General features: G+C 37.7%; 1 protein-coding gene across 1 annotated transcript; it reads right to left on the bottom strand.

The window, feature by feature from the left end:
• Positions 1 to 508: 508 nt before the first annotated feature.
• AREG (amphiregulin) lies at positions 509 to 10,870 on the bottom strand. The gene is made up of 6 exons (XM_037150168.2): positions 10,659 to 10,870; positions 9,325 to 9,573; positions 7,108 to 7,294; positions 5,708 to 5,863; positions 3,371 to 3,482; positions 509 to 656 (listed from the first exon to the last, which is right to left on the bottom strand). Exons 1-5 carry the CDS (start codon positions 10,720 to 10,722, stop codon positions 3,389 to 3,391), a joined length of 750 nt encoding a protein of 249 aa, XP_037006063.2. The 5' UTR covers positions 10,723 to 10,870; the 3' UTR covers positions 509 to 656; positions 3,371 to 3,388.
• Between the last annotated feature and the right edge of the window lie 1,071 nt (positions 10,871 to 11,941).

The raw sequence follows: 11,941 nt of genomic DNA, 5'->3' as shown, positions 1-11,941 counted from the left end.
AACACTTTCTGGTTTTCTTGAATTGCCACATTTGTAATATTCAAATATATATATTTTTTATGGTGATCATGATGAACAGAGGAATTTTTTTCTTTTACAATGTGTGTGTCTACTGTAACAGAGAGACAGCACTGCATGTTATAATTACCAGAACTTGGAATAAATTTTACATGGAATTAAGAAAGGTTGATTTTGGACATTAATATTTGTGGGAGAATTAGGTAAATCTTATGCATAATTTTCCCATTAAGAGTGCTTTCTAGGAAGACAGATAAGTTTTGAAAATTAACATAAAACAGTTAAAAATGGGGGTGGGGAAGGAACTCCTTTTACAATGATCAGCTGAGTGTTGAGAGAAAAAACCTAGAGTCTCAAAACTAATATTCAAACTCTCAGTCTGTTTGATTAAAAAAAGTTTAATGAGCTGTAAAATAAATACACTTCCATTAAATAATAAATAAATTATTTACAACGTGAAAAAATACTTTTTTCTCTCCATGCATCTTTATGTACAGAAATAAGACTTAGCATAAAAACTGACAATTGAAAGTTTAAAACCATCAGCACAAGAAAGTTCTGTTTCCTTCCGACCCACTGAAAGGCAGAGCCAGCTCATCACTCGTGGTTGGGACTTGAGAATGACGTTGATCTGATTCCTGTTCAAACACAAAGTCAAGTGTTAGAAAGACGCTCGATTCCAACATAGCTTTAAAAAAATGTCAAAGGATCAGAATTCCTGTCCAATTTCCTTTTCTAAGCTGTCTTATGAAAAATACTAGAAGGTACTTTCAGGGACAAACTATTCCTTTGACGTGAATCCCTTTTTCACACCTCCTTTGGTGGCACTCCTGCCTTATTAGGTAGGAGACTGCGTACACTTAAACCTGTCTCATAAAAAAAGGAAAAGAAAAGCAACAACAGCCATGATAAATGGTTTCCCTCACCAAATCTATGCAGTGGACATAATTAAAAACAAAGATTAAGTAGCTCAGTGCATTTATGTTATACAGTTAATTTAAGATAATTAGTACCGAGGGCATAATAATAGTAGCTACCAGTTAATAGGCAGCCACTATGTGCCAACACAGCATATTCCTTTCCCTAAACTCATCTGCAACCTACTTGGGAGAAGGTAGAAGAGGGTAAAGTGGGGGATAAATGGTGATGGAAGGAGACGTGACTTGTGGTGGTGAGTACACAATACAATATTCATATTGTGTATTATAGAATTGGGTACCTGAAATCTATATAATTTAATTAACCAGTGTCACCCCAATAAATTTTATAAAAGTAAAAAAAGTCTCAGTTGGTACCAAGTAACCAAACCTCCACCCTTATTCATTTGGTTGCCTTAGCTTCAGCACATTAAGCCCATACATTGATAAGAGTTCCTGCAATAAGTACCAAGTATAGCATCGGCATGGGAAACAACCCATTTTGTGAATTATTGAGCTAGTTCTGTAATAGGCTCACTGTGTAATACCCGCACTCAACCAATGCTAGAGAGGTTCCCTAATCATCTAGAATGTTAATTAAAAATGGAAATACTGATTTAGTCAATTTAGGATTTGGCTTAGGAAGAGGCATTTTTAATAAGCACCTCAAGAAATTCTTAAACCCACTGAAGGAAGAAAGTCAATGCTCGAAAATGTTACACCTTTTCCTGAATGAGGAAATAAGAGTTCCCTCCTCTGACTGACTTTAAGTATGTCCTAGAGCCCATCCCCCTCTAGAAGTTTGCTTCATTAGTTATTAGTTTTGATTGACTAGTTTTCAATCAAATATCCCAGTTCATACCTTCTCACTTTCTCCTTACCAACATGTTCATCTCTCCCTTTTTACAAAAAATTTAAAATATAAACTACAATATATACTCTATCCAAGCTTTTATAATTTTGCACTGCCTTCTCCCTTCCTACTCACTTTCTTTAAAAGGATATTCAACCTGATGTCTCCACTTCACATTTGTAATGCAAATACTGACTTCGGGGGGCCCTCCTGTGAACGGAACCTACCATTTCAACCTAATCTCCTCCATCACCCATTCGAGCTGGCTATTTGTCACAAGTTTCTAAATTAATTTAGTGCCTTTCATTGTAGTAATCTTCCTCTCATTTCTAATTGTCCGTCCCAATCTCATCAGTCTCTTCAGGCTCACTTCCAATACCGCTCTCTATTTCCATTCTTTCCTGCTCTCTAAATGCTTCCTACTGGATTCCTCTTACCCTCCATTAGAAATTTCTTTTTATACCATTGATTCCTTTTCTTTCTTTTTTCCTTAAAATTTTAATAGTTTATTTTTATTGTAATTTTTACTATTACCATTTATCCCCCTTACACTCTCTTCTACCTCTACCTACCCTTCCCCCCATTCTCCACACTATTGTCCGTGTCCATGAACTCTTTTTCTTTTTTGCTTGGTCCCTCCACCCCCAATTTCTCCAGAGCTGTCAGTCTGCTCTCTATCTATGAATCTGTCTCTAGTTTGCTTGTTAGTTCAGTTTGTTCCTTAAATAACCCATGAGTGAAGTCATATGGTATTTGTCTTTCTCTCACTGGCTTATTTCACTCAGCATAATGTTCTCCAGGTCCATCCATGCTGTTGCAAAGGGTAACACTTTCTTCTTTTTGTGGCCAAGTAATATTCCATTGTGTAAATATATCATAGCTTTTCATTAATTGAGGTGACATTGGTAAATAAAATTCTATAGGCTTCAAGTCTACAGTTCTATTACATATCATCCGTATACTGCATTATGTGCCCACCACCCAAAGTCAAGTCTTCTGTCCCCCTTAACTACCCTTCTGCCTCCTTTTGCTCTGGTAACCACCAGACTTTCATCTGCATCTATAAGTTTTTATTTATTTATTTTGTTTGTCATTTATTGCTTTCAGTTTTATATTCCACATATGAGTGAAATCACAGAGTTCTGGACTTTTTCTTAGTTTGCTTAGCATGATATTTTTAAGATGCAAAGAAGATGTGGTACATAGATACAATGGAATGCTACTCGGTCATAACTAAAGATGAAATACTGTCCTTGTGATAACCATTGGTTCCTTCCTTATGAAACACATTTTCTTTCACCTAGTATTCTGGTTCCTTACCCTATTGTCTGTCTCCTAAACACTACGTTCTTTGAGAAGGGGATCCATGTCTCCCAAATCTTTATATCCCATACAATATTAAGGACAGAGCTCTTTTTCAATGCTGAACTTTATCTCATGCTCAAATAATAACACTGTAATGGAGCCAATGTTCACAGTATACCCCAAATTAAGAATGTTTACTTTCCTTATTTTTCATAATAAATGCTATATTTTCCAAAAGTATAGAATATGATCTAAACATATCTTTTAAAACACAAACCTGTAATATTATCTTCATTTATGCTATGGCATGTGCATTTCCATTTTCCTGTCGAAGTTGCTTCTGTTCTTCAGCTTCTCCTTCATATTTCCTGAAGTTTCGTTTTCGAAGGCTTCAGAAAACAAAATATTCTACTGTCATCAAAGTCTTAATTATCCATACATTAATTGGGGTTTTCATGAGTACCAAGAATTTCCTTCTTGTGATTCCTTATAAACCATTACACAATATACTCTATACCAAACCAAAACCTAAACCAAACTATCAAATACTACCAATGTTATTTTTAATGGGATGTTTATAATGACTTTATGTAAACATATTTCCAGATAACTAATATTTAAATAAATGTGCCTTGAGATACAAATCTTCAGAAAGCATGAAACAAATCAATATGAGTTAGTTTTCAAACTTTAGCACCATTGCCATGCACAGATGGAGGAAGAAGATAATGTAGTTTTACCACAGAAAGACTTTATGCTTGAATAAAGTAATTTAAATGATTAATATTTATTTATACAGGCTTACAAAACAAGTTGGGTTTTATTTATTTCTAAATATAATAAATTGCTCATTCTATTTATTGGTACTTTATTATTTTTTAAAGTTTTTTTAAAAATTCTTTTTTTAAAGATTTTATTTATTTATCTTTAGAGGGGAAGGGAAGGAGAGAAGGAGAGAAATATCAATGTATGGTTGCCTCTTGTGTGTCCCCTGCTGGGAACTGGCCTGCAACCCAGGCATGTGCCCTGACTGGGAATTAAACCTCAATCCTTTGGTTCACAGGCCCACACTCAATCCACTGAGCTACACCAGCCAGGGCTATTTATTGGTACTTTATATTAAAAAACTCAATGGTTTAAAATGTGTTGATGTAGAAACAACTCTATTTTTAGTAGATCTTAAATTCAATGACTAAATGTTATTATTGAAATCATAAGATTTTTTTGTTGTGGTGTTTGAGAAAAATTCACTCCAATTATATAAAAAATTCCCAGCAATTGGGCTTAGGCCAGTGTTTGTTATGTATTTCAAATATGAGGAGAACAGGGGAGAAAAGTCCCTGTTCAGTTTTAAGAGTGCCAGCATGATAAAGTTTTTCCATGTTTTGCCAAAGGATTATTAAATATTTCAACTTGAATAATTGCAGGCTTAAATAATTACTTCAAAACATCTTCTTTAAATGGCAACTTTTTCCTTCTATCCTTCTATATGAATAATAATGGTTTGTCTGAAGATATCTTTTCTAAACACATCTGCATATTTAACATGAGGTACTAAAAGATCAAAATCATTTCTAGGGTGTGCAAAACAAATTTAAACCACAGATCAAACTTTATGTGCATCGTAAAACAATTTTATGTCCCATTTTATTGTTATCTGATCTATATTTAGAATAATAGTAAACAAAGGCAGAAGATATCCCCTTATTTCCTGAATGGCAAGAGTGGTTGATCATGTACACAGTCCAGTTGTTAAAGCAGTTTACCAAGACCTAAAATTAGAATAATGAGTTTATTGCTTTTCCCAAGCTCTAGTAGCACATGAGTCATTATAGTGCCATTCACACCCTCCCCCAGCTTCCTGAATTCACTGACTTCTTTTTTGACACACAATGCCATTTTGACATACCCACCAGTGTCTACAAGCTGAAACAATCTCATTCTAACATCCATTGTCATGAAGTGAAGTATGTGACCTGTTATTGTGAGCACAGGGAAGATATTGTAGAAGTGAAACAGTAATAGAATTGTCCCTGCTTCCTACACCATACCAAGATACCCTATGGAGTAAATGTTGTTGTTTTTGTTTTTTAATAATTGAGTTTCCATATTGCATTGGACAATAACAAAATAGGCATAAGCTTTAAGTAAATTAGTACCACACTATGAAATTCCCTTTTCTTGGCTCCTGTGTTGAAAGTCTTTGTTATTTTTAGTACCAAAGCAGTATCTTTGACAATCTACTATGAACTAGGCCTTAATTAGATTCTGGGAGGCTCGCTTCAGCTTAAAATATTCATAGTAGATTTCAACATTCTGAGATCTGAAAGTAGCATGTGTAGAAATATGACATGGAAACATCCATTTTAAGTTAAAAATATTTCCAAATTTTGTGGAAAAGGGCTTTACATATTAAATTTCAATGGAGGTCAAAGTAAATATAAATGTGGGCCATGTTCTGTGATTTTGTCAATGAAGTGTAAAGATATGACCGAAGATCACGTGCCACTGAAAGAATAATTTATATAAAATATGATAGTGCTGTGTGATAAAAAATACTGAAATGAACCTGGCACTCTTTCTACGAGAAATTGTTAAGTTATGCCATACTTACTGGATTGTAACAGCAACAGCAATGACTGTGAAGCACACGACTGAGACAAAGATAGCTATGGCCACCAATGTAATTTTTGATAAATCACCGTCAACCAAGCTGTGCGTCTTCATGAACTTTTCCCCACACCGTTCACCAAAGTAATATGGATGACATCTGTGAACAACCCACATTCCAAATTACAGCAACAGTCATTTAATTCTAACATTAAAAAATTAAGTCATGCCTTATATGAGAGGGGACCTCGCCTAAGAAAAGGAATTTATTTGTAAAAAACTGTGTATTTATTCTTACATGTTTAAACTCCAGTTACTCTCAAAGTACTCTCCTTTTGATGTAATATACCTATCGAGATGTTTTTTCCATTGCTCTAAACAGTTTTTAAATTCATTGACTATGATGCTTTTTAGTGCTCCTGTTGTTTTTTTGTTTCGCCTTTTCCACATGGGCAAAACGTTTCCCTTTGAGGACTTTTTTCATTTGGAGAAACCAGAAAAAGTAGCTCAGGGTGAGATTGGGTAAGTCGAGAGGATGGGCACAGGGGTCATGCTGTTTTTGATCAAAAACCGCTGAACATTCAGTGCAGTGTGGGCAGGTGCACTTGAAAATTACCCATCATGAAATGGGCAAAAACGCTAAAAGAGTCTTCAAAAAATACTGATGCCAAATGCAGCCTATCACAGTAACACCAGTTGGTACCTAGATGGGTTCCTAGAACACTTACCTAGCAACAGAAGCTAGGGGTTGTAGGACAAGGGGCCGGCCTTCTAGATAATAATTGTGAGTTTTTTGGGGTCCCTCTCATATTAGTACCTCAAAATCATGAGATAGAATGTATTCAAGCTAAGGATCCATTCGTATAAGATGAAGTTGAGATTAGTTTAGGTATGACTCTCAGAAGACAGACTTTTACATTCTCTGTGCTTCTTTTATGAGCAGCTGAGTTAAGTGACTCGTTAGGCAGCTAACACATCCACTATCATTTCATGTGCTAGCAGCTTTTGGGGGGAGGATGATAGAACAGTATTATGTGAAAAGTATTTTTCACATAAAAATTTTTTAAAAAAGTTTTGTAAAACCTATGTTGTAAAATGATTTATATTAGTGGTCAGCCAACTACAGTCCATATGTCAAATGTGGCCATGTCAGGTTTTTTTTACAGTGTACAAGCCAAAAAATGGCTTTTTTATTTTTAAGTGCTTACCTTTTAATTATGTTATATAAGCACACACCTAATCTTGACCCAGGAAGTCTAAAATATTTATTATCTGATTGGTCGTTGAAGAAAATGTTTGCAGACCCTTGGTTTATACATGAAAAAAATAAATGGTTTTCTGGCACTAGGAGTTTCAGATATGGTGTTAGAACTACAGAATTCTACATAAGTTAGACAAACTTACTTGCACATTACTGTTTTCATGTCCTCTCTATATACACAGTCTCCATGAATGCAGAAATTTTTAAATTGTGAACGACATGGATTTTTCTGTCTGTTTCTTTTTCTTCCTCCTTTTTTCTTTCTTTTGGGTTTATCTGTAGTGGTTTCACCTTCTGTTTTGTTTTCCTTGGGCTTAATCACCTGTTCAACTAAAAAAAGATTTATTAATATTAATAACAATCTCTTTATCTTTAATATCATTTTGGAGACATGAGAGAAATCCTAGCAGTTGAGAGCTCATGGGAAGACAACTATCTTTGTCTCATTATTTAACACAATTCATACACAATAATCAGACAAAAAAGAATATCTGTACTGTGTGACCCTTATAAATCTGAACCTCTTTGCTACCTTATTAGCTTAGAAACACATTTTGAATTTATTCCTATCAGTATAGTTATTATTGTTAATATGAGTTACCTAAAAAGATCCATGAAATACTTAAAACAGTTTTCAGATTTCTAGTACATACCAAATTCTTAGTAATGAGTATTAATTAAATTAAGGCTGAGTCACAGTGGACTGTGTTGTTAACCAGAGGATATAGATGAGAACACTGCAGTTGAGTGAAGACAGGTAATTTGCCCTAGAACATGCCGCTAAAAGAATATGTTTTCTCTCGGAAAAGGTCAATGCCTTTGATTAAAGTGGCAGATGGGCATATTTGTGAAAATCAGTCCGGTGGCTCATGATCACTATCATAATTAGAAATGAGTATGCATTACCCAAGGGTGGAAAAAGCTGAAACTTACATATTAGGGTTAATCAATTTTCTCAATGCATTATAATTAACCAATACCTTCCAGGGATTCATTTCTGTGGTCAATGTATTTGAAAAATTTTGAGTCCAGATATATTTGTACTTAATGCTTCAGAGATTCATCAACTTTTCATAGCCACAGAAATGTTTGAACTATAACGTGCATAACTATAACACTGAACAAACATTTCTGTATAGTTCAGCCACATGCTCAATATAGGAAGAAGGAGCTTCCATGTTAGAACTGTGCATTTTGATATATTAATCCCTGAAGAGGTTTATCTGAGCAAGTATTTAGCAAACAGAGCTCAATGAAAAGAGGCGAATGTCATAATCCCATTAATCATAGTGGTCCTGCAGTACCCATTAAATAGAAGACAGGAGAAACAAAGGGCAGGGTAACCAAGATTAAGGAAACAATAAATAAATATTATAAATATATTAGGTGATTTTTATCAACATTAACAACAGTCAAATTAGGAGCAATCTTTAGTAGGTAGCTATGCAATTTTTATACTGAAACTGTCTTCTGATGATAAAAGGAGTATCACAAGTTAAAATAAGTCCTGTAATTAATACATTTTAAATAGCTTTTATGGCATTTTATCAAACATATTAAAAATTTTAGACAGAGACAAATAAATAGTCACTACATTGAAGTGCTAAAATAAACATTAACTCCTTAGGTTTAATAGCCTTTCAAAGGAGTTCAACCAACACTTTAACTCTATTACAAAATGCACATCTGTGAATTTCCAGAAGATGTTATTATTGAGCTGACAACTGGGATTTGGAGTTAAATTGTGATTTTAGCTATATAAAATTCATGCACATCTGTAATATTTCCAGATGTTATTATTACCAGTTTCTCAACACCCACTACTTAGGCTAAAGCCCAGTTGCTCCCTTCCCATCCCTTCCTCTGCTCCCTTACTTGTGTGAGAATGCAGTGGTTTAGGGAGGAGTGCTGGTGGGAATGGATGCAGAAGCTGAGATATAAAGTAGATAGGATGCCTGGTGATCACTTTCTCTCATAATGGGAGTCATGCAGCACACTGGGAAAGAGCATAGTATATGGAATCGGACAGACTGGAGTTCTCATTCTGGCTTGTCTGCTTGCTGGCTGTGGAACTTCGGACAGGACACTGAACTTCAATAAGCACATCTCTAAAATGACATTTCCTATGTCATAGAGTTGTGGAAATTAGACTTAGCAGACATAAAACAGAAGTCCAGACATACAGGATGTACCCACATGCAGCTATTCCATTTCAGTTTGTAGCTTACTTAGCAGTAGATGCAACAGGCATACACACGAGAAAGCCACTGGGAGATCCAGGAGTGGCTTTTCTTTTGAATTCATTTGCTCATACAAATACATATCATGAAGAAGACATTTTTGCCTTATCCTCTACTCACCTCTGACTAAATCATCTATGATATAGCCAGATATTTGTGACTCAAAATCATACTCTTCTGCATAGTCATAGTTGATCCCCGAAGACAGTTCGCTATCCGAAGGCATCTCACTCACAGGAGATACCTCACTTCCCGAGGACATCTCACTTCTTGAGGTCACCTCAAATCCATCAGCACTGTGGTCCCCAGAAAACGGTTCCCCTTTCCCAGAGTAGGGGTCATTACCCTCTGATCCAGCAACATGACGAACTATGAGAGAAGGAACAAGGGAAGAAAAGGTAAAGCAGAGTTTCTTTCTCACCGTCAGCTGTGTTCAGGAGAAATGTTTATCTTCTGATATCAAAGCAGTTATTGCACATGTGCCATTGTGACTGACTCACTTATGAAAGCAACTTCAGTTTGCCAACAAGCAAAGTCAGCTGTTCCAATTACAGAGCTTCTTTCATCCAGTTTAATTCTCCCCAGATAGTCTACATTAATTTCCATATCAAAAATATTGCTAAATAGGCAAATTAATCTAATATACATAATTACTTAATAGGCACTGTCTAAATATCCCCATCTCTTCACATACCAAATGCATTGGTGTCGCTAGAAGGCCACCAAGTCCCATTATGTCTAGAACCATAGACAGTGGGTTCCGGACATAAATACCGGATATCCTCAACTCCTGCTCCCATCTTACAAAGACTAGGTACATAAAATGTAAAAAGAAATATAAAAGGTAGTTGATAATGTTTCTTACTGTCATTTTCCACTATTATTGCTCTTAATTGAGAAAAAGCTGGGAACTAGGTAAGGTTTGGGGTCCAGAGTATCAAGCCCCTGCTTTATCCTTTAGATCTCAGTAACACTTCAGCCTGGGAGGGCGCGAGGTCCTCTGCGAAGGTAACCGCAGAATCCCTCGGCGGGAGAATTGAGGCAGGTGGCAGCACTCGTGGGTGCAGGACTTAAAGACTCTCGGATCTGCGGAAATCCCTTCCCCTCTCTGGACCTCGGCGTCCATCTGTAAAGCGAAGGGTTTCGGTCACAGGATCTCTAAGGTCTCCTCCTCCAGACGAACTCACGTGCGAGGTTCCCTCGCGGCACCTTCTTCTTGGCCTGGAACCTCTGGGATACCTGCCCACTTTTCTCCTCCTCCCAGGCACCAAGTAACCCTAGAGCTTTAGGGAGATAGTCACCGTGAGGCACCACTCGCGGAGCAGAGTCGAGGACCCCAAAGGGATAGTTTTTTTCCCTTTCTTTTGTTTTGAGAAGCTGCCGCAAAACTTAGGGCGACCGCTTTTGCTGGCGGAGGGGGAAGCGCCGGCAGGGCCGAGCCGGGCTGTTCTCACCTGAGCTGAGGATCAGCAGCGACAGCACGACCGGCGCCGTCCGCAGCAGCAGCGGGGCTCCCATTGGTCCCTCCGCGCCGCGGCGTCGCGGTCTCTGGGGCAACCGGGCCGGGAGCTGCGGGGATGGGCACGAGGTGGAACACGGGTGGACCGGAGCGAGTGAGGGCGCACGCCCGCCCCGCCGGGCTCGGGCGCTGCGGGCAGCGCCTGGAACTCGCCTCGAGTTTCCTGGGGTCCGGCTCCGGCGCAGGCACAGGTGTGCGACCAAACTGGAGGCGCGGCGCTCACCTGCCGTTTTATAGCGCGGGTGCGGACCCAGGCATCACTGTGACGTCACGGCCGCCGTGGGTGGAGGCGGCCGCCGCCCTAGAGGAGTTACTGCCCCAAAACCGCACACGGATGTCGGATACCCCGCCTTCCTCGCGTGTGGAGAGCTAGAGTCTTTGGGAGGAAAAGAAAATTAACCCCCTAGCTGCAATCTGAAACAAAAACAAAACAAAACAAAAAAAACCCCACCAGATGTATATTTGAGGGCGGGAGTGGAATTTGGGGGAGGACCTAGTTCCTGACAAATAGTCCCAATTTTTCAAATTCTTTGAAAAACCTTCATATGGTTGCTTTTAATAATGGCGATTAAATGGAACAGTTCTATAGTATGATATAAAAGTACTTTAAGACCAAGAGTGATTTAATGATAGACCAACGTATTTAATAACAAGGTTAAATGAAAATCAAGTGACCAGAGAGCGCAAACCTCCTCAGGAGCTATTTCACATATGATTTTTAGGTTTGTATCTCAACCAAGGGCCCTTGCCCACTCACTATTATGAAGTAGAGAGAGATTCAAACCACCATCCTTCCCATTGCTTTAGGTGGCCCAGGGCGCTCATCAAAATCAACATCTATTAACCTTTTATTTTCGCCACACTATACATTTAAAATATTGAACCATCTCCTCACTAACCTTGCTGGATAAGTAGAATCTTCCCTATTTTGCAAGGAGGACAAATGGCAGCTTTACAGAACAAGGACTTTACACAGTTGGTCATGGCCGAAGCCAGGTAGATTTAAATACAAGGTCATCTGACTCTAAAACTTCTTTCTACTCTGATAAAAGAATTTAGGCTAAATCGATCTTTGAAAAGAGAGTTTCTGAAAAGATCACTTGGTGTACAGAAATAATCTTTCCTGGTAGCATACTGGCATTTGGAAGGGTGGTACCCCAGACTGCGCCCTTCATTTTTTGTTTTATCCTCACCCTGGGATATGTTTTCATTGTTTTT

Source organism: Artibeus jamaicensis, unplaced genomic scaffold (assembly GCF_021234435.1).
Source record: "Artibeus jamaicensis isolate MK-2021 breed Jamaican fruit bat unplaced genomic scaffold, CSHL_Jam_final scaffold_1031, whole genome shotgun sequence".
Lineage (NCBI taxonomy): Eukaryota > Metazoa > Chordata > Mammalia > Chiroptera > Phyllostomidae > Artibeus > Artibeus jamaicensis.
Note: the sequence above shows the minus strand (reverse complement) of the source record. Positions and strands in the feature narration are given on the sequence as shown.

Bases quoted from the DNA above. Each gene is read 5' to 3' on its own strand.
- AREG (XM_037150168.2), bottom strand. From the start codon at position 10,722: ATGGGAGCCCCGCTGCTGCTGCGGACGGCGCCGGTCGTGCTGTCGCTG. The intron at 5,864-7,107 runs GTAAGTTTGTCT...GGTTGTTCACAG, and splicing joins ATGAAAACAGTAATGTGCAA to ATGTCATCCATATTACTTTG. The intron at 3,483-5,707 runs GTAAGTATGGCA...TGTTTTCTGAAG, and splicing joins GCTGTTGCTGTTACAATCCA to CCTTCGAAAACGAAACTTCA.